The 24,618-nt window shown below is 53.1% G+C and overlaps 7 protein-coding genes across 7 annotated transcripts; 3 read left to right on the forward strand and 4 right to left on the reverse strand.

Annotated features, from left to right (window-relative positions):
• Positions 1-2,148: 2,148 nt before the first annotated feature.
• On the forward strand, positions 2,149-3,750 carry COCSUDRAFT_18120 (rhomboid-domain-containing protein; the record flags this gene model as incomplete). The annotated part of the gene is made up of 4 exons (XM_005645180.1): positions 2,149-2,343; positions 2,513-2,741; positions 2,976-3,129; positions 3,612-3,750. 4 exons carry the CDS (start codon positions 2,149-2,151, stop codon positions 3,748-3,750), a joined length of 717 nt encoding a protein of 238 aa, XP_005645237.1.
• An 820-nt stretch (positions 3,751-4,570) lies between these two features.
• COCSUDRAFT_57263 (hypothetical protein) lies at positions 4,571-6,474 on the reverse strand (the record flags this gene model as incomplete). The annotated part of the gene is made up of 4 exons (XM_005645181.1): positions 4,571-4,735; positions 5,122-5,331; positions 5,670-5,911; positions 6,348-6,474. The coding sequence occupies 4 exons, from the start codon at positions 6,472-6,474 to the stop codon at positions 4,571-4,573; spliced, it is 744 nt and encodes a 247-aa protein (XP_005645238.1).
• A 1,415-nt stretch (positions 6,475-7,889) lies between these two features.
• On the forward strand, positions 7,890-9,096 carry COCSUDRAFT_67188 (thioredoxin domain-containing protein; the record flags this gene model as incomplete). Its single annotated transcript, XM_005645182.1, has 4 exons — positions 7,890-7,939; positions 8,037-8,087; positions 8,188-8,312; positions 8,467-9,096. Coding segments are annotated over 4 exons (322 nt in total), but the record flags the coding sequence as incomplete, so codon positions are not given.
• Positions 9,097-9,281: 185 nt separating this feature from the next.
• Positions 9,282-9,524, reverse strand: COCSUDRAFT_18123 (ribosomal protein L38 component of cytosolic 80S ribosome and 60S large subunit; the record flags this gene model as incomplete). The annotated part of the gene is made up of 1 exon (XM_005645183.1): positions 9,282-9,524. A coding segment is annotated over one exon (243 nt), but the record flags the coding sequence as incomplete, so codon positions are not given.
• An 878-nt stretch (positions 9,525-10,402) lies between these two features.
• COCSUDRAFT_67189 (26S proteasome regulatory subunit) lies at positions 10,403-14,437 on the forward strand (the record flags this gene model as incomplete). Its single annotated transcript, XM_005645184.1, has 7 exons — positions 10,403-10,688; positions 10,838-11,013; positions 11,511-11,654; positions 11,901-11,981; positions 12,458-12,654; positions 13,390-13,537; positions 13,937-14,437. 7 exons carry the CDS (start codon positions 10,403-10,405, stop codon positions 14,069-14,071), a joined length of 1,167 nt encoding a protein of 388 aa, XP_005645241.1. The 3' UTR covers positions 14,072-14,437.
• A 321-nt stretch (positions 14,438-14,758) lies between these two features.
• COCSUDRAFT_57267 (phosphatases II) lies at positions 14,759-16,742 on the reverse strand (the record flags this gene model as incomplete). The annotated part of the gene is made up of 5 exons (XM_005645185.1): positions 14,759-14,914; positions 15,232-15,357; positions 15,778-15,952; positions 16,366-16,568; positions 16,722-16,742. The coding sequence occupies 5 exons, from the start codon at positions 16,740-16,742 to the stop codon at positions 14,759-14,761; spliced, it is 681 nt and encodes a 226-aa protein (XP_005645242.1).
• A 63-nt stretch (positions 16,743-16,805) lies between these two features.
• Positions 16,806-24,618, reverse strand: COCSUDRAFT_57268 (hypothetical protein; the record flags this gene model as incomplete). Its single annotated transcript, XM_005645186.1, has 15 exons — positions 16,806-16,960; positions 17,486-17,626; positions 17,960-18,086; positions 18,470-18,574; positions 18,995-19,155; positions 19,655-19,812; positions 20,314-20,510; positions 21,093-21,194; positions 21,569-21,732; positions 21,877-22,194; positions 22,489-22,626; positions 22,764-22,974; positions 23,342-23,544; positions 23,940-24,121; positions 24,443-24,618. 15 exons carry the CDS (start codon positions 24,616-24,618, stop codon positions 16,806-16,808), a joined length of 2,538 nt encoding a protein of 845 aa, XP_005645243.1.

Raw genomic sequence — 24,618 nt, forward strand, 5'->3', positions numbered from 1 at the left:
CCGCAGACATCTGCCTAGGAATGGGTACGGTGCCTTCCTTGCTTGCGTATTTCTTAAGCGCTCTGGTGATCGATTCCACTTGCTTCCTGCACCAGCAAACAAACAGTCTCGCCAGCGTGCCAACACAGTAAACAGCCCATCTCCGGCTCTTCCTCCTCGTGAAGCCGATACAGTGGCCGAGGCTGCAAGTGTGCCCCATCTCTGCATTGGACTGATCAACAGATCCAGCCCAATGCAGAGATGGGGCGGCTAGATACGAGCCGCCACGAGCGAGAATTGGTCACGTTTCACCATGCCTTGACTTCTAGCCCGCAAAAGCAGCGGCCAATAGATCGGCCCACACCATTGCTCGTTGCAGAGCCAAAGCCACTCACATCTCCAAAGTATGCGGGTCTTGGGCTGTGTTGCATCAATGGTTTAGCCAATGATTCAAATGTATTGCACACAGTGCTAATTTGTTTAAAAAAATGTAGCTGTGAAGCAGGATCTGGTTAAGGAACAGTGTGCACCAAACCAGCTGCCAGCATCAGTAGGTCTGAATTCTCAGACAGAGGCACAGATCTATTCGACACTTAAGGTCGACAATCAGCCTTGAATAGCACTCTCATTTGCTGCTACTACGCATGAAGCGCAACAGCATGAGAAGTGCTGATCCTCATTTGGGCATCTCACTCACCCGAGTGCATCGATGTCACACAAGTCCTCGCATCGGTGCGCAAAGTCCAGCAGAATATTGAGGTGGTTGACTGCTGCCGGGTAGTTTACGCAGGCTATTTCCGCTTTGCCTGCATGTGCATAGCCCCCCCAAAGCAAGCTGTCAGGATTGTCTCACACTTCATGTCACAGCCCACTGAGTCTGATGAACAGGATTCATTTGTGGGAAGGTAACCAATCAGGGCACACCTAGCCTCAAGTACGCCTTCATCAAGCGATCCATGTGCCGAAATACAATCCTTTCAGCTTCCTCTTCTGGGAGACTCTCCTGCTCTTTCTTCTCGAACACGTCTGATAGCAAGCGCACCGCTCGACAGTTCGCCTGAGAGCAAGGAAAGTATGTCTAAGGCACAGATTGGGGTTCCTGATTCGATTACCATCCAGGATCTTCTTTCCACAGGCTGATCAGTTTCACGATCCAGGGTTGAAATCAGGCAGAACGCACCAACGCGGCTGCCGATGGGCTTATGCCGACGTCAGATCTGGTCTGCAGCATCATGAATGCCTGCCCTATGTTGAGGTACAATATTGCAGCCTGTTCATTGTATTCGTTGGGCATGCCTCTTGCCAGTGCCTTGGCTGTGAAATGTCCGTATTTTGCCTCATAACCTAGTGGTTCAATTATGCTCATGTAAGCAAGACAAAGAACATAGGTGTCTATTGCATCTTTATATAGCTTTTCCTTGTATTGCCAGTTCCCAATCCCACGCATCTCCTCAAGAACCTGGTACTCTCTTGGCGAGAGGCGTCTTCCTTGCGGCATTTTACAAGTTGTATGCCGCACATTCAACAGGATCTCCTCTGCAAAAATGCTCTCTGGCGGTGATCAGAGACGATCTAGCTAGAGCAGCCAGGATGCCCGAATAGGCGCTTGGCCCTTGCATGCATGCAGATGAAACTTCGAAGAATTCTGTGAAGAATGCAACTGTTTAAGAGTGCCCAAATGTGCATTTTGCGTACTCACGCATTGCACTTAATCCACACTCCTGGGTTCCTGCCCACACCCTCCCCAGCAAATCCATTTGAAAATGTCTAGACCTGGGCCGTTTCCTTGCAGGACAGCAGTGCAGCATCGGGGTTTTTTATTGGGAGGCTTCCGCTTGAATATCGGACGTCTGGCTCTTTTTGCAGCTGCAGGAAGGAAGGCAGTGAACGTACTGAGCGCAAGTGGGCGTCAGCGTTCCCTCAGCGTGCATCCAGTAGCTTTAGCCACAACGTCAGCATTTGGAGTGCTAAGCCTCCTGAAAAGGCAACGAAGGTGACGCGATTTTCCCAGAATTTAAGACTATATTCCACAATAATAAAGAATGCCTGGTAACAGGCCTTGCTTAATGCCCCACTCAAGTACTATTCCTACTCAGTAGTGCCAGAAGAGACAGACAAGGTTCTCAGCATTTATCAGTCTCAAGCTGTCCTGCAATATGGTGCGCACTTATGTTGTTTTTGAGCACAGTCTTTGTGTTGCACAGGCCCAAGCAATACGGCAGACAAGCAACGACCAGGACATCCTCTCGCAACGAGTTTGGAGCTCCCTATCGGAGAGTCACAGATATACTGCTCGTCCTTAATGCTGCTGTCTACGTCGCTCAGCTGGTCAGCAAGGACAAGCTTCTCTTACTGGGAGCTAAGGTGCTCTCTGCTGTCTAGTGCTCACACATCATCTTGATTCTAGCGATTGAAGAGCAGACACCTATCGAAAGCTTGCATCAATCACTGGAGCACCCTGGATAATTCAGAAAGGGAGGAGTGTCGCTATTGCTTTGTACTTTTGGCGTGAAAGCTCTTTCTGCTTCTGCAGGACAATCAACTGATCCGTGCTGGCGAGTGGTGGAGGCTGCTGACGCCAGTAGCACTGCATGCCAACTTGATACACCTGCTGACCAACAACTACTCCCTGAACAGCCTGGGCCCTGCTGTGGAGGGCCTGTGCGGCCGCCAGCGCTTTGTGTCCGTGTATACTGCTTCTGCACTCGTTGGCTCTGTTGCCAGCTACGCCTTCAACCCCAGCCCCTCCGTGGGAGCCTCAGGTCAGCACAGCAGCCAGACAATCCTGGCATAAATCGGCTTCTAGTAAACACACCTTCACCTAGAATACACAGTCTTGCTCAGATCACATCCTGAGGTGGCTGTTGCATTGGTGACGCCAGACCTGGACTAAATAGTCATTGTACTGGCTGTAAGAACTCAGCTCTTGTGCTCATTTCAAGGCCCTGGCAGGGATCGGTGTTTAGAGTGCCTGACACGAGATCGCTTGCATGCAGGTGCAATCTTCGGCCTTGGCGGGGCGTTGGCGGTGTATGCAGCGCGGCACAGGAAGTTGATGGGAAGCCGCGGGGATGCTATCCTGTCATCGCTGGGCCAGTCACTGGCTCTCAATGTCGCCATCGGCCTCACCACACCCCGCATCGACCAGTGGTGCGCACGTATTACTATTCTCGAGCCCCTGAAATTGCGGGTATCTGGTCGAGGAAGTTGTGGGTTTTCTAATCAGCCCTAGGTGGTTGCGACAATAGCCTGTCCATCTGGACACTGTATCTCAGTTCATGAGGCACATGATGCGCTGTCCAGACAGAGCATAGTAGCATTCGCATGGACATGAAGTGCCAGCTTGACCTAATATGATAGCGCCTGGTAGCAACGGCCAGGATGCAATCAGTCAGGCACGGTCATTGGGGCACTCGGATTTCAAGCATCGAAACCGGGACTCCTTAGGTGAAAATACTACGAGCACCAGAGCAGGATCACCAGAGGAAAAGCACCACATTTGCTCGGATATCCAGACGGTTCCATGAAGGGCCCTACCACCACAGGCGTTTGCATGGTGTCCTCGTGCCTTTTGGAGCAATGCCATGCAGGGCATCCAGTGGGGTGTTTGAGTCTTGGGTTCTTTTGCACAGGGGTCACTTTGGAGGGTTGATAGGGGGAGCGCTGACAGCGTACCTGCTGGGACCAAACATTGAGGTGTTCCAAGGCAAGGGAGGCAAAAGGCAGGTCAGGGACAATCCTCCACTGCCCATCTTTGCCAGCAAGCTCTGACCCTTTCACTGGGGGCTCAACTTCATGCCTTTGTTGCACTCGAAGAGATGTTCATCTCTTTGGACCCGCTCTTGGAGTAAGTCTGGACAGCTGCATTCTCTGACACTGCAATTGTGTCTCTGTACAATATAGGATACAAATATATTATACTGCGCTGTGACTGTTGATGCGCATTCACTGATTCAGTTGGTACCAGTCATCAGCACTATCTGCTTTCAGCCTCACCATGCTGTAGCCAGCATGGTAAGTGTTGTCTTTGACTGACATATTCTTTTGAGCTGCTTTAAGTAGAAGTACTTCAGTGTGCTGAGCAGTCGTTTATAATTACTTTGTGAGCTGCAGCTGCAACATTGCTGTAAGGGACACACTAGGACCAAGTGTCAGGTATGCAATGCACCATGAATATGAGGACGGGCAAATTGCTTTCAATTCTTGAGATATCATGGATGAAGCACCGCAATGTACTGTACTGGGGATTGTGATTTCGTGTCTAGGTATGCGCATTGTAACCATATTAAGAATTGGGTCTCTTACATGCAACCTAATTGCCAAAGCAATTTGGTCATGATCACATCGATGATATCATGATATTCTCAATTCTGTAAATATCTAAGGCACTCTGCCCAAGCACATGCAAACGGCCACAGGCCCTCACTAGCTTAGTCATGCAAACAATGCAAGATTATGCAAGACGTGAAAGCTGTGCACAAGCGCCAAGAAGATAGGACTGCAATTGTCAGAGACAGCCCTCACCCCACTCCCACTGCAATATAGCTACTTTAGAGAGAACTGAAATGGCAGAGTTTCACGGGCAATCCCTTCACTGCTCCCCGTTAGCTTTCCTCAGCAGCGCCTCCAATCGCCGCCAGGTCACGCCTCCTCCGGGACCAAAGCCGTCAAAGACCGCGTCCGCGTTGCCAAACGTGCCCCGCGCCGACAGCGCCGACGGCACGGCCGCCGCCAGGAGGCCGGCCGATTGCGCAGCCTGCACGTGCACCATTGCGATCAGACTTGTCACTTTTTCCAGCCACACAGGGCTGTTTAAGTGTCCCACAATTCTCAACCTAACAGAAGCGACTATCTACTTGTGCAGCATGCTGTGCAGCTTTGCCGTTTGACTGCACTGTACAGCTTGTCCAATAGAGGGGAGGGAATAGGCCTTAGGAGGACCATCAGACAGCACAAGTTGGCAATTGGGGCAAAGCCGCATAGTTGTCCGTCATTGATTCGATCGGATTGCTCCACCGGCGGGTACCCCCCCCCCTTTCCATCATCTTACTTATTCCTGCTAGTAACAGTTTGCATTACTTGAAATCCATCGATCATGCTACAGACTAGAGACACAGCAGGTGGGCAAAAGAGCCTATGCACCTGCAGGACGCTGTTATTGGCTGCCACGGCAGCGCAGCGCTTCAGAGGGAGGTCCATTGTGGCCAGGCAGGCGGCAAGGAAGGCAACTGAGAGGCCCCCCTTGCCTCTTTTGGCCGCCAGCAGCAGCGCAGGATCTATGCCCAGCGGCACGCTCGCCTCTGTGTCCGCTTGCAGCGACTGAATGAACGCTGATGCCTCATCCTCCTTCACCTGCACAAGCACAAGCTGTACATTTCATGCTAGTGCGCAATTTTAATGTATGCTCTCTATTCTGTCTGTTCCTTATGGAAGAGCAGTCACACACTACCTTGCTCCTCCTTGCTCCTTGCTACCCTAAGCACTCTCCATCGCATGTAAGAGAGCTATGAGGAACTTCTGGCACTGACACAGCATTCTTTGACCAGGACACTGAAAGGAAACGCTGATGTTTTGCTTGCTCCAGAAACAGTGCCCAAAGTCACAGAATGAGCATACCAACATTCTCCTTGGGGGCAATGCAGGCGCAGGAGCAATCCGACAAGTGCAGCAGTGAATCAGACAATGCACACCTTGGCTTGCGCATTGGCGAACTGCCGCTCCAGGGAAAGCTCCTGGCCGGAGCCGCTCGCCTCGGCCTCACTAGTCACCATGCTCTCACCCAGCACGTACACGTTCAGCCGCTCGGCCGTCCCGGGACCAAGTGCGGCCAGCGCGGCATCGGCGATGCGCTCCTCTGGGGTGGAGCATGTGCCTGCTATGATGCCAATCTTGGCCCCTGCCTCCAGTGCCTCCTTCACAAACTCCTCTGCCCCTGCATCATTATCATCTCATTATTATTTTAGTTATTTTCCTCAATATCACAGGTTGTATGAGACCTCATGCCAACTGGGGGGCCATGGGGCATAGACGCAGGCCGTCAGCAGCCACATCTGCAGGGCCTAAGAATGCCTAGCATTCTTTGTAACTCATCATATCTCAAGATACAAACCCTGAAGCACTCCCTGTATCGCTTACATACCCCTTCATATCCTAAACCTCGGCATTACCCCCTAAAACTTCCCATTCCTCACCGTCTGAGAACCATTCTTTGGAGCTTTGAAGTCCTTAAAAGTGTTTATGTGTTTAGTATATACACGCCACAATGGCAATACAGGGATGCCCCACAGAGTGGCAAGCATGCAATTTTGAAGCTTGCTAATATTGCTCCCAATGCAGTTAGCAAGGGTGAGTTAAGAAGTGTTGAGCACGAAGCACAAGGGGTGACATGCCTTTTCGGAGAGGAATGTCGCCGCTCTGAACCATCTCAGCCAGATGCTTTTGCTTTGCGGTGTGCAGGCGGTTGACAAAGGGCTCCCTGTCAGCTGTCGCCAGCATTGTTGGCCACCCAATCTGTGCCAGAGTGTCTCAGTAAGAGATCAAGTTTCCTTAATCCAGAGCAAGATGTTCTGGTAGCTTACCTAGGAAATTGCCACTTTCGTAACAATTCCTGGCACTGGGCAGTTTTAAAGTCAACATGGGGCAGCTTACAATTCCGAAGAAAGCTCTGAGAAGTCCCTCCGCTGATCCATCCCCGGATCGCAGTAGATCATGGTACACCGAAGGATTCCAATTTGAGCAATCTAGACCCATCTCCTGCAGTGAGGGCACAGAGCTGTGAAAGGCATTTCGTGTCTGCTGAAGAGAGACATTTGCTGTGCATCTGTGTCTTTGTTAACTGCAAAGGTAGCTGTAAATCTACCGAGAAGGCTCTGTTGAACGCCACTCGGTGGCCGTCGTTATGGGTATCAACTAGGATGCCGTCACACTCCAGCAAGAGGCCAAAAGAAGGCCCTCCGCCGCTAGAGGCGCACGTCCTGATGGACCTGCATGTCCTGCGGCCCCTCCTGCACTGTTGCTCACGCCGCATCGCACCTGAAGGGAAGTTGCAAAACCCTTTTGCCTGGAGACCGTAATGTGCTTGGTGTAGCCCAGGGAGTTCACCGCAGCTTTGTGAAGACAGACCTACCAGTGATAAATCCATTGTGTACATGATCCATCTTGGAAATATATAAAAGGAAACGTACCACTGAGTGCACAGCGGCGCATTGGCAAGTTGGAAGGGCATTGATAGTGCTGAACTTCTCTATTAGCCGGCAATCCCTGACCCATTCCTCCATTGACAACATTCATATTTGTAATGCTGTACATGTAAGATCTCTTAGCAGCTTTCTCAGACGTCTGCACCCAGCTTTGTGGGCCTGCAACGTTCCGATACAGGTTGCAGAAAATATTGAAGGTGTGTCAAGAATATAGGACGAGCTTGTACGATTCAAAATGGTTTGGCAAACTATTAAAGGTGTGTATTCGTTGATGAGTTCCAATAGAGCGCAATCTTTGCGATGAATGTGCACGTGCCTCTAGACAACTAGCACGTGCCGTTTGATTCAGAATTTGAGGGGACACACAGTCAAACTCACAAGCCTTTGACCAGAAAGAGCTCTGTAATCAAGTTGTTCTCAAGAGGTTTTACCCGGAAAAGCTGATGGTGTCGAGACTGCGATGAAGTCAACAGACCGTTCTCAACCAACAGCCTAGTTCCTTCGGTGCACAGCATGCTGCGCGCTGCAAGGGTCCTGAGCCCAAGATTGATCGGCATCAATCCAGCAACGCAATTCTGCTTGCGTGCAGACGCCATCAAGTACTTCAGCACAGGCAAGCAGTACCCCTGAATGGAACACTGAGGTGCATACAGATGTCACCGAGAATGCTTTTGACGCTTCTTTTTTGGGCGCAGGAGCATCTCGAGTTGTGGAAGTGACATCAGATGAGAGTTACGACAAGCAGATTAAAGCAGCAAATGGTGGGTTTGCTGAGTTCATCACTCGTGCACTATTCAGGCACCAGTGGGCAGTGGGCAAAGGGAATGCGCATTAACGGCAATAATGCGTGTGCTGCAGATGCTGGAAATTTAGCTGTAGTGGATTTCAGCGCGAAGTGGTGCGGGCCTTGTACGTACCCTGGCCTCCTGCTGTCGTTGATCTGAGAACACAGGATCCTACTTCCCACTTCTATTTTGGAGGCGTCATTCAAAGACATTCTGCTTTGCAGGCAAGGTGGTGACACCTGTGTATGCGCAGCTGAGCACGTTGTATCCCCAGGCAAAATTCCTGAAGGTTGATATCGACGAGCCAGAACTGGAGCGAACTGTCATCAACAATGGTATTGCAAGCGTGGTAAGAGCCCTTCTGAAGTGTATTCCTGGATGTATTGCATATCTGTGTCCAGACCCGGGTCTGCAGTGGGAGATCGGAGGTCTAATTGGGTTGGCAGATCTGCAGCAGCTGAGCAGTCAGCATAGAAAACGAATGATGTCTGTTTGCCCTGCAGCCCACATTTGTTTTTATCAAGGATGGCGAGGAGAAAGTCAAGTTCAGCGGCGCGGATGTGGCAAAGCTGAAGGAGTCTTTGGACAAGCTGGCTTGAGTCAAGCCGCTGACACATTGTGATCCTGTCATTGTGACCTCTGCTGCAGCACAAGTCGAAGGCATGACAGACAGTCATGCTGCAATAACTGGGACGATGTCAACAGTACCACTCGGCTGCAATGGCATGCATGTGTCAATGAGACTGTATGTGTTTTGAAACATCCTAAGTTTGGCTAGGCAACGGTTGGATTGCCTGCACAACGGCAAAGGATCTGCAGCGCTGCTTCAAGTTGAACACATGGCTGTGATATGCTTGGCATCTGAAATGCATGACTGCCATTGTTTGCGACAGTGCTTTGACGCAGTGACCTCAATGTTCTCCATGCACCTGTGCGATATTTGTATCCGTTCCACTTGTTACAGGAGGAACGTGCCATGAAAGGACTGTCTCAGACACTGCTTTCGCTGTGAACAATGCTGCTGATCACGACTTGTAATTCCTGACCATCATAAGCTATTAAGATCTGCTCTGTTGCTGACAGGGGTCTGCAACACAACTGGCTGTTTTACACAAAAATAGCGGCCATTGTGTTGTCCCCACTCTCCCAAAGGAACAGGAAAGCTGTGCTCAAATGTCCTGTACTTGGAGACCTGCATCATTACAGACAATTCCATCTCAACACTGTAGATTCCCAATGCAAAGCAGTCCCTGACAATCGTCAGACTTCCAATAAGTTCCGATCGCGTTTCCTAGAAGCGCCACTTTCCAGATTTTGTCTACTGACAATAGGCTAGTGCTCTTGACAAAGCCAACAGCTGGGGGGCTGGCACACCTGGGGGCAGCGACTGCTTGAGCTTGTCTGCCTTGTCTGAGTCTGTGACGCAGAGTGTGTAGAGGTAGCGGCTGCAGCGGACCTTGAACTTGGTCACATCCCCGGTCTTCTTGATCTTGACTGACCTGGCATCTTTCCTCCTAGCTGTGAGCAGGAAGTCCTTGATCTCATTGATCTGCTTCGGCTGCAAGCAGACACATCAGCAAGTTCAGGAATCATGGACGTTAATATGACATGATGCCTGACCTCCAAGCCTGCTCACTCGAACTTATTGATAATTTATTGCTTTCTTCATGAACTGCTCTCTGTTTCGCGGTATCTGTAAGTTCAGGATGTCAACACTTCTGCAGCAAAACCTAGAACAGTTCTGCCTCCGCAGTTGTCCATACACAAAATATGGTTAACCATACAACAATCCTGAATCCAGGTTGCTTGTGGACCAGGAAAGAGATACGCATCGACATGTTGCCAAAGCTAGGAATCAGAAAAGGTTTGTTGCTCGATTTGCCGAGTTCAAACGCCTCAAAGCTTAACTCAAATCACTGCAAAAGATCCCACGCTCACCATCTTGTCCAGTCGATGCCAGCAGTCCTTCAAATCACAGATCCAAGAAGTGTGGAGCTCTACAGCAGCTCAGCCGCCTTGCTCCCACCTGCGCTCTCGATACTTCCGCTCCCTATTATGAGAGGGTCGATATGAAATAAAAGTCCTGGAGCGTCTTGCAGAACTGGGTCCGTTTCTTCGAAATCTGCTTGAGCTGTCTTTGTGCAAGTGATCTTTCTGAATGTGCTAGAGTGATTCGGAGCGATTGCTGTCCTGCTATTGCCTCGAGGATTGCTGATAGCACAGGACAGTAGTTTTGGGAAGTTTTATGCATTTAGTCCTGCCTCGCAATTCCACGACAGTCTGAGAAAGCAAGAAACTCTACGTTTGTATTGCACGACGGTGTTTCAGCGGTCAAAAGGTGGAAACCTCGAAATTCACAAGCTGATGAACTAGGTGTTCGTGCTCTCCAAATCCAATCAGCAGCCTGACTCAAAGGCCTTTTAGGAGAATATAAGTCATATGGGTCCGGACAGAGCGCTGCAGTACCTTGAAGACCTGCAGACATCGCAGCCTGCTCTGGCAACCCGCATCAACGAGTTTGCAGACCTGTATCAGAGGAAGCTATGGCATCAGCTCACGGTCTCCATAGAGGAGAGCCTTAGCGTACCCGAGTTCCGCAACCCGGACGTGCTCATACACTTCTACAGCGAGTTCATAGCCGTCTTTGCTCACAAGCTTAACCCCCTGCGCCTGGCGCACATCGCGGTCACAGTGGCTGAACAGCACAGCAACCCCCAGGATGCAGGTGAGCCACACTTGGAGACCTGCAGCACCGTGTATTGACACTCAGTAATCCCCATTGTTGCACAGATCATTTCGGTTGCTCCTTTAGTTGTCTGGGACCTCCTCATCCAGCAGAGCTGATCTGATTGGTGTGTGACACTGGGAATGTAGTGACGTTCCTGAACGGAGTCATCACGGACCTGATAGAGGCGAAGCACGCGCGGCCGGAGCAGCCGCTGCTGTTCCTGCGCATGCATGTGGCCCAGTTCCAGCTGGCGCTGGGGCAGCTCAAGGAGTGCAAGGAGGCCGTGGAGGAGGGCAAGCAGAGCCTGGACAGCCTCGATGACGTGAGTCCTGCATTCACTGCACCTTGTCTCTTTCGCGTTCGACTGGTGTGTGAAAGATGCCTCGCGGCGGTTGTGAGGTCAGAGCTGGGGACGTGCCCAATGAATGCGGTTGTGGTCACACAGCGTGCATATTGAGGCACCGCCATTCTGAAGCTGACGCTGCCTGTTTTACCAAAATGGCAAACCTGCAGCTTCATCTTTTCAGTACGGGTGCCACGGAATAACACGCTGCCTGGACACAAGTAATCCCAAGTCGATGCCAGGGCAGCTCTCACAAATCACACAAATAGGAGTGCAATGGGGAATTATTGAAGTAAATTGCTCTCACAATCACTACATTGGCCCCGGCTGGCGGGGGCCGGCATAGATACTGAGCACTGTGCTTATGGTTGATTGGGTCTTGCTTGCATCTGGATCGTTCAACACAGGGTAGGACTCTGGCAGCCTTTAACTGCAGCTTGTCTGCAGGACGTATCTTGATAATTGTTCTCACGCAGGTGGACCCGTCGGTGAGTGCGATAGTGCACTACGTGCGCAGCCACTGGTACAAGCACCAGAAGGACTTTGCCGAGTTCTACAAGAGCAGCCTCCTCTACCTCGCCTTCATCTCCTCCGACTCCCTCCCTGCCGACCAGAAACTGGTGCAACCCTCTCCACTGCTGCTTCCTATATGGATCACCTCTCTCAATCGGCAGCAAAATAGTATCACCATTGACAGATCTGCAATGATTGTTCTGGCGCGCAAGTGTGTGACCAGCTAGTCCTGAATGGAAGGGACAGTCAGAGCCTGGTCTCGGTGTAAATTTACCCTGATGTCTGACAAGGCCTGCTGCCGATGTGTGTGGTAACAAAATGGCGATTGACTGGGCTGGCGTGTGTGCGCGCAGTCTCTGGCGGTGGACATATCGCTGGCGGCGCTGCTGGGAGACAATGTGTACAACTTTGGCGAGCTGCTCCTCCACCCCATTGTGCGCCCCTTCTTCCCTTGCCTGGCGCATGCAATCCTCAGACCCTACAGTCTCAAGCAGCATCTTTGGCCGTTTCCCAGAAACCCTGCGCGGATGTGCAATTATGGTGCCATGCCCAAGGCCGGTCAATTGGGAAAGGGCTCTCAAACGGACAAGCCATACTTGAAGCCAGTGGAAACGGCTGCCGGTGTAAGGTTGCGTGCTGTTCCAAACGACTGCACTTGTCATCCTCCACGTGTCACCTGTCTGTCTCTTTTTTACAGACTGTTCCTTCATACGTTGGATCCCATGCAAGCTAATTCAGCAATCCTTGTGCCATGCTCTATCTGCACCTCAAGGCTGTTAGTGCATCTCACGCACCCCAACTCAATAAGTCAAACTTCAGTGCATCTCACGCACCCCAACTCAACAATTCAAAATACAGTGCATCTCACGCACCCCAACTCATTAACTCAAACTTCTGCATGCGCGCGCAGATGAAGGCGCTGACGGGGAGTCCCTTTGAGTGGCTGCGCGGCATGCTGGAGGCGTTCAACCATGGCGACCTGCACGCCTACGACGCCCTCTGCTCCAAGCACGCATCCGCGCTCAACTCGCAGCCGGCCCTCGTCGCCCACGAGCGCAAACTGCGCGAAAAGATCACCATCCTCTGCCTCATGGAGCTCATCTTCAAGTGCGCTGCCCTTTTCCTTGAGTCTCTGCTCACCCTGTCACTACTCCATTCTGGGGTTAAAACAAGATCTCTGCGCAGAGATGCCCCCTCTTTCTCTAGCCCCTCTTCGGCCATCACTGTTTCATTCTCGGGCCGCAGTGAAGGCCGAGCATGATGCTCTTGGACGATGGCATTCCTCCTGACTGTCCAGTGCACTCCTGCGGCCCCATTTTCCCTACCCTCCTTGTGCATTCTATCGGAGCACCCATCGGAAATGCTTTCAATGCAAAATAAGGTGGATATTTCAGAGGGGGTGGGTTTCTGCATGCAGCCTGCTGGCTGAGCACCGGCTGTTGTCAAATTGTGTCGCCCCCCACGGTCATGCGCTCGTCTCCTTTAGAGTAGTGTATTCAAAAAAGGCGTATTTTGAGAGAGGGTGGCATACATGCATGCAGCCTGCTCCTGCACTCCTGTCCTACAATTTGAGACAACACACTCCAACATGTGGAGAGGTGGAATAGCGGTTAGATGTCAGAGGGGTGGATTTGTGCATGCGCCTGCCGACCGAGCCTTGGCTGTTGTCAAATCTTGCCGCTCCCCACCTTCATGCACTCCATGTACCCCTACTCTATCCAGGCTCCCTCTGCACTTCGTTTAGAAGTTTTGGTAATTTCTTTTGGTAACTTAACCTGATGAATTACTCGAATAATGAACTCCAAAATGGCGGAGTCTGAGAGGGTGAGTGTATCTGCGCAGCCTGCCGGCGGAGCAGCGGCGGATTCCGCTGTCGGCGATAGCCGAGCGCACGAAGCTGAGCGTAGACGGCGTCGAATTCCTGCTCATGAAGACGCTGTCGCTGCACCTCATCGAAGGCGTCATTGACCAGGTCGACTCTACCGTCCAGGTCAGCGCACATGCCCCTGCTAAATAAACCCGTCTGATTCCACTTGATTCCATAACCCCATTTGCCAGGCATTGTGCGGGACTTGTTTTCATGTGGAGAGAGTCAGGTGCCTCTGGTGCTCCGCCAATGAAGAATCGTTAAAAGTGTTTTTTTAAAAAGAGCAGAGATGCGTGCATGCCAACAGACTTCCTCGTCACCAGGATCACCCGGTTGGAAGTCTTGTTGCGTAGAGTATTTTGTTCTCTGAGAGCTCCTGCAACACAAATACCCGGTACCACCAAAGTCCTGGAGTCTTGCGTATGCTACCGTGTCACAAATTCCTCGTCCTAGTGACAAGGTACTTTATACCTGGATGGATCCCATCATCTCTGAGGTGGGAGTGGGCTCTGGTGCGCGCAGGTGTCGTGGGTGCAGCCGCGTGTGCTGACGCTGGAGCAGGCGGCGGGGATGAAGGCGCGGCTGGACGACTGGATCTCCAAGGTCGCCTCAACCTCCATGATCCTGCGCGACGACCACATCGCAGCAATCGCCTGATGCAGCTGACGTGCCTGTGCTTGGAGGGCAAGGGTTGCGCTTGTGTGTGTGCATTTCACTGTGCAAGGACCGCAATTGTGTTCGTGCAAAGCTGTGCAAGGGCTGCAGTTGTGTGGGTGCATTGCACTGTGTAAGGACCTCAGTCGTGTCTGTACAAGCAGTGCAAGGACTGCAGTTGTGCCAGTGTAAGGTGCAGTGTGGGCCCACGCGGCGGCCTAGGCTAGTGCTCGCGGATAGCTTGAATGTTGATCATGATCATGGACACAAATGCGTTACTGTGACACTGCAGCAGCTGTGGGAGAGAGTTGTTGTGTTTGTGACCTGCATACCGTGGATGTGCTTGGTGCTGTAACCATGTGAGGCTTCACCATTGATCTTGACGGTGCAAAAACGTGCAAATCTCAATAAATTGCTCGCATAGCATGCATGCGCCAGATGGAAATGTTTGCACTGAGTAGCTCACACCACCGAGATATCATCAATCCAGACTTCCCCAAACAGGGTTCTGTAGACTGCACAAATAATTGCCCATATGTGTACACGCTTGAGGTTTGACCTCCACAGACAGTAATCCAGAACGAATACATACAAGACACAACGATAGCATGCACGTACACACAGCATCTTCCAAGCTGCATACAGTTTGGCAACCTGACTCTGAAGTCAAAGTTGGCACCCGCGCGCGTGTCACTTGGGGCTGTCGCAGCTGCGCAGCAGGGGCTCGTAGTCAGCAGCGACCTCGCTGTGCTTGGTGCGGATGTGCACGCTCAGCGACTGCAGCGAGATGCCCACCTTGTCGCTGCACACCGGGCACACGCGCGGCTCCGGCTTGGTCTTCTTCAACTGCGTACCACGCACCCACCCACCTTTTTTTGCACGCATAAGCCACTACTGTGCTTCTGTCAATCCAGGGAACCGCCTGTACAGTCAGTCAACTGTCCGGCAAGCGGTGGAGTCAAGATCGCCGTTTGCTCCTTGCAAGGTTGTGCTTTCCTCAAGCTCACAATATGCGAGGTGGCGCGGTGTGCTTTGGATTGCAAGCAGTGCATGCTTTGTATGACTTGAGGCTGTTGATGTGTCTCTTCCCAGTCCTTCATCCCTGTCCTTGTGAGGACAAATCAGAAGTGGTGAAAACTAAGAAGACAAAGCAGAGGGCGCACCTTGACGGTTTTGGTGCCGTGGAGGCTCTCCTCGAGGCGGATGAGGCGCGCCATGAAGCCCGCATTAGGACTCACCTGCGGCCGAGCAGCGCTCACAAAATCCAGCGCCTGCTTCAGCGTCCACTCCTGCACAAAGCGAAGCATTTAGCGCCAATCACTCGTCAGCCAGCCCGGATATCATTTCTTGGCTGTTGGCTCCAGCAACATCTAGAGCAAGATATACATGATTCCATCTTTGAGGACCGCATGAGAGCCCTACTTCCAGCCATGTGCTGCAGGATTTTTTAGTTTGGCAGTGTAACGGCTTGCCTGGGACTTCTCAAAGCAAGATGCTCTTTGATGGCAAAGTTTGGCTTGCAAAGTCCATGCATGTCCTCCAGCGCCGTCATTGCAAGAGAGAGGACCTTCGGAATCCTTCCTTGCCTGCTTTCCCTTCCCTTCCCTTCCTCGATGTAACACTCTGGACCCCCATGCCAGTCTGACTTCTAGATGGGGCATCCCATTACATGACATACATCAGGTAAGGAGGGGGGCATGCATGCTCACCTTGGCCTGCATGAAGTAGGCGAGCACGAGTGTGACGGAGCGGCTCTTGCCCTCGTGGCAGTGCACAAGAGCGGCGCCTCCGCTCTCGCGCGCCGCGTCGATGAACGCCGCTGCGCTGTCGAAGAATCGTCCGATGTCCTCCTCCTCCATGTCGCGCACCGCGCAGCGCAGGCTCCTGGATATCAGTCAATTGTGAGTCATTGTTTTTGTGGGAAGTGCCGCCGAATATCATCTGACGTTCCGGCGAGAGCAGGCCTGTGCGGCAACCATGCGCACATGACCCGTTGAGAGGCGTGTACATTCACAGGCTCTTTGTCCCTGCAGACGTCAATGTGATGCTTGTAGATAACAGGTGCAACTTAGTATGCTATAATAGTAAGAACGGCAAAGTCCAGTACTCTTATGGGTATTGTTCTCGCAAGCCGCTGTCCTGCTCCAAGGGTGCAAAAGAAGCGCCTCTCTGAACCGCGGGTAGCTGAAGGGCCGCACATGAAGAATACGATTGCAAGTCACTATTTCAGGCGCCTCAAGCCTGATACCTGCTTCCAGCCGAGCGCATGCATACCCCTCGCAAGGGAGACAACTCACCGGAAGGCGGCGTCGGGGTCGGGCAGGAGCAGGTCGTCGGTGGCGTTGAGGACATGGGTGACTCCCAGGTGGCGCAGAAGGTGCAGGCTGTTGGCCTCGACCGCACCCCCCACCCACAAGTGATCCAGCAGCCGCGTCGGCCGAGCCGTCGCCGCTGCGTCCTGCAGGCAGCGCAGCCGCTGCAGCATGTGCTCCAGCCGCACCTGTTTCCCGCGCACAGCAGACACCCGTTTCCAAGGACTCTGCTTGGCTTCAAAGCTGCTTTGCTCTTATCTTCGGGGCCTTGGTAGTCTTGGTGGTTTCATGTAGAGCTGACTGTGATCTCGCATCATGCTGAGCAACGTGCCTGCTGCTACGTGGACTGCAATCTTCAGCATTCTGTTCAACGTACAGCATGGATCATGTGGGAGGCTGCGCCACATTGACACTCACTCGTTTCTCTAGGCAAGGTGCAGGCTGATAAGACGCGCCTTGAGCTCGTAGGCGTCGACGATGGGGTGTGTGCCATCCAGGAAGCCGGTGGTCAGCCGCGGGGCTCCGGTGCTGCTGGCACGCTTGGTCTGCCACTCCTCGACCGCCGCCCGCAGCTCCTCGCCTGACGCACCATCAGCACAGCAAGACTGCTCAAAGTAGACCCCAACATTGAAATAACATCATTGCACCATAGGATGAGATGCCCAGGGGATTACTTCCCAAGAGGACACTGTCCCTCAAACATTGCACAGTACGGTACATGGCCATATGCTGTTCCTCATGTCGCGTCTTGTCCCCGCACCCTTGGCAGTTGGCGTCAACCAAAGCCCCCCTTTATCTATTGCAGCCATCAAGAGAGTGTGTAGAGATAAATAGGCATCAGAAGGTAGAGGGCCTCACCAGGCCATGCCGCTGTGGTGTCTAGTATAGGGGACCTCAAAAAGTGTCAAGCAATTGAGCAGAGTCTATGATGGAGGAAGTCAAGATAGAAGGATATTCACAGCCGCACCGCGCTCGCGCATGGCGGTTATTGCTGATTAGCAAAGGTACCAACAGGTGTCAAAGAAGTACTAGTTAGTAACCGCAGCCTTCGCTGGAGTCAATACGAAAAGAAATTCAAATGACATAAGTAGGAGAATGGAAATACCGCGTTTGCGCATGGCGGCCTTCCAATGGTCCAGGCGCTCGGAGATGAGCTCGTTGACGCGCGCCTCCCGGCCTATGCTGCGGATCTTCTGCGTCGTGCTTATGGATGTGCGCGGGCTGCTGGGACCCCACCGCGCGCCGCCTGTTTTTGGCACCACAAATGCGTGTCAGGCAAATGAGCAGGAAACCGGAATTTCCTCCTCCCCCCAGAGCATGGAACGACCAAGGGTGAAGGTATACGCTAGTGTAACGTACAACACATGCCAGCGGGTAACGCAAGCGGCTGACGTCATCGATGGGGTCATGCACGTGCTCAGCAGCGCCACATCATTCTTACCTGACAAAGCAATGCAGTAGACAGATCTTGGACAACTTCAACATGAAATCTTGACTCGGGGCGGTAAGGAGCATATTTTCAGGACAAAACAGTACACGTTGAGTACTGGGGGTATATAATCTGGGAGAGGGAGCTAACCGGGTGTCAGATGGCTGGCGGTCGGTGGATTGGTGATGTGCACAGATGAGATAGGAGAGGCGCTGGGGGGTGTGGTGGGGCGCGTCCCCGGGGGCGTTCCTGGCACCTCAGTGGTGCTCTCCACATCCTGGCAGCATACAATGCCTGAAATTCACACTTTTAACCCACTGTACCAGGATGGCTTCTCCTACAAAGCACCGCCGACGAGTGGTACTTCACGTATGCTGCTACCGTAGGCTAGACTCAGTCCATACAGAGAGCAGCTTGCGACGCCTCTCTGGACAAGCAAGCATGCATGCAGACTGGTATGAGAACTAGGCACAGTCACACAAAAGAGCAATGACAAGGAGACTGGTGCCTGATGGGGAGTAGTAGTAGCCTTTCTTTGCCAGCGCAAGGGGCGAAAACTGCGTGTTGGTATGCCACGCTCCTCGCATTGCCTCAGGAAGCACCTATTTGGGAGTAAAGCATCTGTTGTGTGAGGTATCTGCAGAGAAAAGGAAAGATCACCTCCATGTCGCGGATGAACTCGTCGATCCAGCCGGAGAGCACATCAAACATCATTTCCAGCAGTCCCTTGATGTGCAGCGTCGCCTGCAGGCTCGTCAGCAACCCCTGCCCAGCACACAGGACCGCCGATCTTAGCCCGCATATCATCGTGCTAGAGACTTTGTGCTGATAAATAGATCAGCTGCTCTGGTCCTGTCTGCATGTCTGCACCGGGGTCTCTCTATAGCACAATCCTATTGTGTGAACACATTCCATGCTTCATCTACAGCACTGAAAAGCCCGCATCAATGGCCGCGGGATAGCACATCCCGCAATGACTAAACATGTAGCAAAGGCTAGAACGGACACTGCTGATTGGGCTACTTTTAAAAGACTCTCTCCCATCTCAATGCATATTGCTGTCAAAAGTGGGGAGCCCAGACACAAGCAGCATAAGGGGCCCCATCACGATCAAATCCAAAATAAGGCCCTTCCTTCTCATTTCATGCTGCCACCAAGAACAGATCGCAGAGTGCAACTGCACACCTGCTGGAAAGCCTTGTGGACGTCCGGGTTGCTGACAGCTTCCACAGCGAATGCACTGCTGGACACGGCCTCCCTAAGCACGCTGCCTGCCACGCCCACGTCATTCAGCGCCAGCTCGGCCAGCTTGTTGCAGGCTGCATCCTCCAGCCACATCTTGCCGCCTGCAAACCAGTTAACTCCTCTTGACCTTTGCCGGCCATGCAACAGTGCAGTGCTCCTACCTACACAAGCGGACCAAATTGCATGTGAGTAACCGTGTCTGAAGTCTCACAGCCTGGCATGGAAGCGTGGTCGTTCAGGGACCTTTGAGCAGCGAGACGTCTGAAAGGCTGCACCCAACTGAGGTATGCTAGGCCAGGGCAGTGGGCTTTCATCTATACGATTTCAGCCGAGGCGTGCCTGCATGCATGCAGTGAAGACTACGTGCACATGCACAGCAACGCTTATCTTGCTCGCCACCAGCTGCAAGCGCTGGCAACATATTTGGCATGCTGGGGCGGAGAGACACGGACAAATTGGACGCGCAATCCGCGCATGATAATCACAATGATGCTTGTGAACCCTGGAACCTGGACGGGTCTGGAAACCCAAGCGTTACTTAGCATGGATAAGCGCAACGCAAAGACAAGCTCGGCTCAGCGCAATATCTCCAGATCACACCTGGCGGGCGGCGCTGCACTGCTGAGTCGATGGCGACCATGCGGCCGGCGTGCGCGCCAGCGGTGCAGAAGAGAACGTTGTGGGGGTTGCCTCGCCACCCCAGCGTCGCACAGGGCAGCTGGTCCGCGTTGCCCAGCAGCATGTCCAGCAGGAACAGCCTGCGCATGCAATTTTTAAAATAAGGAACGGATTGGGATTTTGCAGCCAGGGCTGTCACTGTCCATCCTGCCATAGCAAGGTGCGTTGGAATAAAGAAAAAAACAGCCTACGGGTGCGAATTTTCCAGTTGGGCTTTAAGTTGGTTTGTAGCAGGGTCAGCACACTGCCTCTGTGGTGCTATAGCAAGACCGTTAGCAAAAGCAGAGTGAGCGTGTCGGACTGGTGTAACGGCATATAGAATTGGAATTTTTATTGCATTTTTTCTTTCTGATGCAGTTAGCAGCAGGACTGAAGCTGGCTTGAAGAGCATTGCATGCCAGGCTGGAGCACGACACGCCATGAGACCATTGCACACGCAGACTCCATCAATACCGGGCCCCAGGATGTCCGCCATGTGATTATAAAATTAAGCAACACAGTGCAGCAGGTAGTGTTGCTGCACTCAGGCCAGTTTGAAAACAAGAAAGAAAACTATGAAGACTTAATAGCCAAGACGTCACCTGCCGAGGTCTTCAGCGGTGCGCAGGATCTGGGCCGGCTGGAAGGGCTGCTGCAGGTGGAAGAGGGCGCGGCCGGGGATGTACTCCATCACTAGCATGCACGCTGAGCGCGCCATCTGCTCCTCAAGATCCGCCCCCCTCCTCCCCAGCAGCATCGCCGCGCCGTGCGCCTCTTTCCACTCCTCAGCCGTCGCCCCCTGCCGCATCCGAAAAGCTTTGTGACAGTTGGTGAAAATTGAAATGCAGATAGTGGTTGCACAAGACCTTGGCTCCACAGAGCGCCACTGGCCTTTGGCCGCGTTTGGGGCCCCTTATTGAGTGCAAACGAAGCAAATGAATTTAGCGAGTCTAGGGTGTCTGCCGCAAAGCAATTAGTTTGTTCAATCCACTGCATTACAAGGTGCCAGCTCGAACTGCTGCCGCGCTTTGGCGCAAAGAAGTCCCCATCGACTTTGATGGAGCCAGGAGGGAAGGCCCTTGAAAGTTGATCATGATTTGCCATACAACTCACAATATGCTATGCAGGACATTTACAGCTGAGTTCTCTGTCAGATCCTTGAAATGCATTCGGGGAAGCTAGTGCTGAAAGACTTTGACTTCCCGGAGAGTGACTTTCTGTCAGCTCTTGGGTGCACAGCTGCTCACCGCCCTCACAAGAGCTCTGCAAACAGGCTGCTGAAGAAGACAGGACAAGAATTCTGATGATCCAATGAGAGGGTGGCAGCAAATGAGACTGGTAGCATCATGGCGTGCTAAGTAAACAGTTTACAGCGGCGCACCATGCGGCGTAGGATGCGGCAGGCGGGGGCGCAGATGCCCAGGTGCTGAGTCAGCTCGTTGGCAAACTGCTCGCTCTGGCTGGCCAGCCGCGCCTGGTGCACCTACTCACAAGTACATGATGGTAGTTCAGTTGCAAGAAGCTACACAGCTGCAAAGCTTTACTGGCATGTCGGCCTGAAGGAAAGTCATGCGCGTGATGACAAGAAAAAAGTGGTGATGACATGGCGTCCCTTTTGTAAACACTCTGCACCTTCCTTGGATGCACCAATGTGCATGACAGGCACCTAGTTGTCGTTGAGTCCAGGGTAAGAAATAAGCACAGCACTAAAATTTGTGCATTCCTCTTGACTCGAAGCCCAAAAATGAAAACCATGCGTGCGCATCAACAAGACCTTGATCCCGCAGCAGTAAGAAACGGCAGAAGAAGTTCGACTCCAGGGAGGGAGGAGATCAGGAACATAATTTTTGAACGCACCTTCACGATGACCACGCGTTCGGGGGCGTGCTCCGACCCGGCCGGGGAGGGGCTGCGGGACCCCCCTCTGAGCGAGCTGCAGGGGGAGAACCTTCCGCTGCCGCCATCCCCCGGCGACGGCTGCGTGCTCGGAGACGCCGATACCTCTGGGCTCCTGGGCCGGTCTGCCGCGCAAAGAGACTGCTGCAGAACTCCATGTGCCAAAGACGATCTGGACTCGTTTGTACCGCTGTGAGCATGTCTGTGCTGTGGTGACTGCGCTGGCGCATTGTCCTGCTGCAGAGGTGTGGCCGAGCAAAGCTGGGCACCGGAGAGTGTATCCTGCGCCGGGCGCTCCCGAGGTGCGGCCGACGGCGGCATGCTGTTCCCTTCTTCCCCAGCAGCCGCGCTGTCAAACGCATGGACCAGGCTCCGCCCACTGCCGGGCTGCCTCATCTGCTGAGATGAGTGCTGCTGGGATGTACTGTCATGATGCTGTTGCTGCTTCTCACTGTCCTGCTGGGAGCCGGAGTGTGTGTGTTGCGAATCGCGTTGGTGGCTGCGGCTTCGGTGGGTGTGGCCTGTGGGACCTGACAGGAAGCAGAACATGACGTGGCCGCCCGAATTCACCTCCACCAGTCCCCCACCTGCATCAACCGCCGGGACTCCTTTTAGAGCAAGTTATTTTTCCTCTCAATTCCAGGGACGCGCAATATCAAAGCACTTGGCATGAAAGGCAGGGATGCGAAATATGAGTCTGGCTAGATCTGTGGTACCAGCGTATTGTATTTCACGCAGCCCCAACCAAAGAACACCACGGGCAGTCACAAACGTCAAATGCATGGCGTGCAGGGGTGCGGCACGCCATGACATGCACAGAAATAACACGTGCATTTGGCACAGCTGGGTATGGCAGGAAGGTTAGAGAAAGATTACTGTACCTCGGGGTGAGGTGTATAGCTGCGCCTCGTCAGTGCCAGACTGGCATGCCTCGCTGGCGGCAGCATGCTCCGTCTCAAACTTGAGCATCTCCGACCCGATCACCAATGTCAGCTGCTTCCAGTCTATCTCCCCGGCCCCTGCGCATGCATGCGGAGTTGTAGACACCCACAGCAGTCTATTACGTGGTGTACGTCAGGTATGCGAAGACAGGCCTGGCTGGTCTGTTTTGACATCAACCTCAGGGGTACAGTGGCGTCAAGAAAGGGGCACACACCTATTGGGCAGGGAACTCCGGCGGACAGACGGTGCTGGAAGCCGCCCTCTTCCTTGTAGGAGGATCGCCGCGAGGCCTTGGGCGGCTGGGACGCGCCGCCGCTGCCGCTGGCGCTGATTTTTAATTTTGGCGCTGCCTCGAAGAGGAGCACCGCCAGCTCAGCGGCGTCCTCCGGCTGCTCTGCCAGCCAGTCCCATGTGCGTCTCACCACCTGCGCGCACCGCATTTGGATCTGAGTTTCTTTTGTTTCAATTTCTATTGTGGAAACTGGCCGCGATATCCATCCTTAACGGGGGCTAGGTGCCCTTGCACAGGCAGGCAGCCCTGAAGGCGTTTGCATATTTGACGTCCAAGCACTTTCAGGACTGGCCAGAGCCTAATACCATGACGTACCCACTACCAATCTATGACCAACCATACCAGCAGCCAAGCAAGTTGCTGTTGGTCACGATCCCCAAACGACCGATCCACATTACCAATACCAGGCATGTGCTCCATGGCAAGTTGTTTGCAGGTACAGGGGCTGCACAGGCCAGTGCCTTGTCAAAGATCTATGACTAGCAAAAGTAATGACCAACCTTTTCCGGTGAGTCGAGCGGCCCGGCGGCTGCGGCGTTGGCGGCCAGCATGGCGGTGACGGCGCCGGCCGCCAGCGCGATGGTATCGGCCTCCAGCTGCCTCACTGCATTGCTGGCGCGCCATTTGGAGGGACTGGGAGACTTCATGGCGCGCTGCCACTCCTGCACCGCCTTCTCGCCCTCCGAGGAGCTCCGCGCCGCGCCTGCGCAATTGAAAGGAACGAAAACGGAATAATATTAGTCAGTAAAAGCATGAATGAATGACTGGAGCATCTCCAGTGGTGTAGCAAGGTATGCATGACATCTCTGTGAAGGCCACTAGACTTTTACTCATACTTCAGATATGGCCAATTCCTGTCCAGCTTCGAGCAGGGATCTGTCTGCCAGCATGGTAAGGCATGCATGTCTCCAAGATGCCAGGTACAGGCTTTGATGGCAGGTGCTGAAAACGGATCTGCGGCAACGGGCAGTTGCAGCACCATGCAACAAAGGTGCGTAGAATTCCCTGAGTGTGATGTCTAGGTGGTGTTTAGCATGTTGGAAATGATAAAGGGTTCAAAAGTGGAAACTTGCGCAGAGGCACAGGCCTTAAGCTCACCCTGCTTGCCAGCGCTGGAGCGGGGGGAGAGGATGAGGGGCGGCGGCCGGCGGGAGTGGCGCCCTTTTACGTGCGACCAGGAGCCGCCCTTTTTAGGCGGCGACGGAGATTTTTTTGGGCTCAGCCGCTTTCGTGCGGCCGCGGCGGAGGCCGGCGACCGCGGTGGGCGATGCAGTTGCTGCCTGGATATTGAACTATTGTTTATAAACATTTGACCAGATGGTCAAGTTATTTTGATGATGACAGGCTTGTATATGTTTATCGGATAAACATATACAAGGCTGTCATCATCAAAATAACTTTATCCCTCCTCATCATCTATCAGCTGTATGACGTCAGGAATAATGCAACCATAAAGCTGCTGCGGACAAGAATGGTTGACGCCAGAGCAGAACTGCAATGTTCAGCACAGACGCAAAGCGGTCGGCGCTATGGGTAGGAAGCACCAGTTTTCCCCCCAAAAAGGAATTTTGCACATGAGTTGAACGGGAGGAGGGGGAAACCTGACAGGAGACGTCTGTGCAGTGGGGCTGTGCGGTGGCGTGGCATCCAGCATCCCTGAGATCTCCTCTTCATCATCTGAGAGCTCCAGCGCTTGCAGCTGCCTCCAGGCCGCAACAGGCCCGCTGCTGTGAGCCGCAGGGCTAGGCAAGCAGCCTCCATCTTGCTGCTGACTCAT

Source organism: Coccomyxa subellipsoidea, assembly GCF_000258705.1.
Source record: "Coccomyxa subellipsoidea C-169, whole genome shotgun sequence".
Classification (NCBI taxonomy): domain Eukaryota; kingdom Viridiplantae; phylum Chlorophyta; class Trebouxiophyceae; family Coccomyxaceae; genus Coccomyxa; species Coccomyxa subellipsoidea.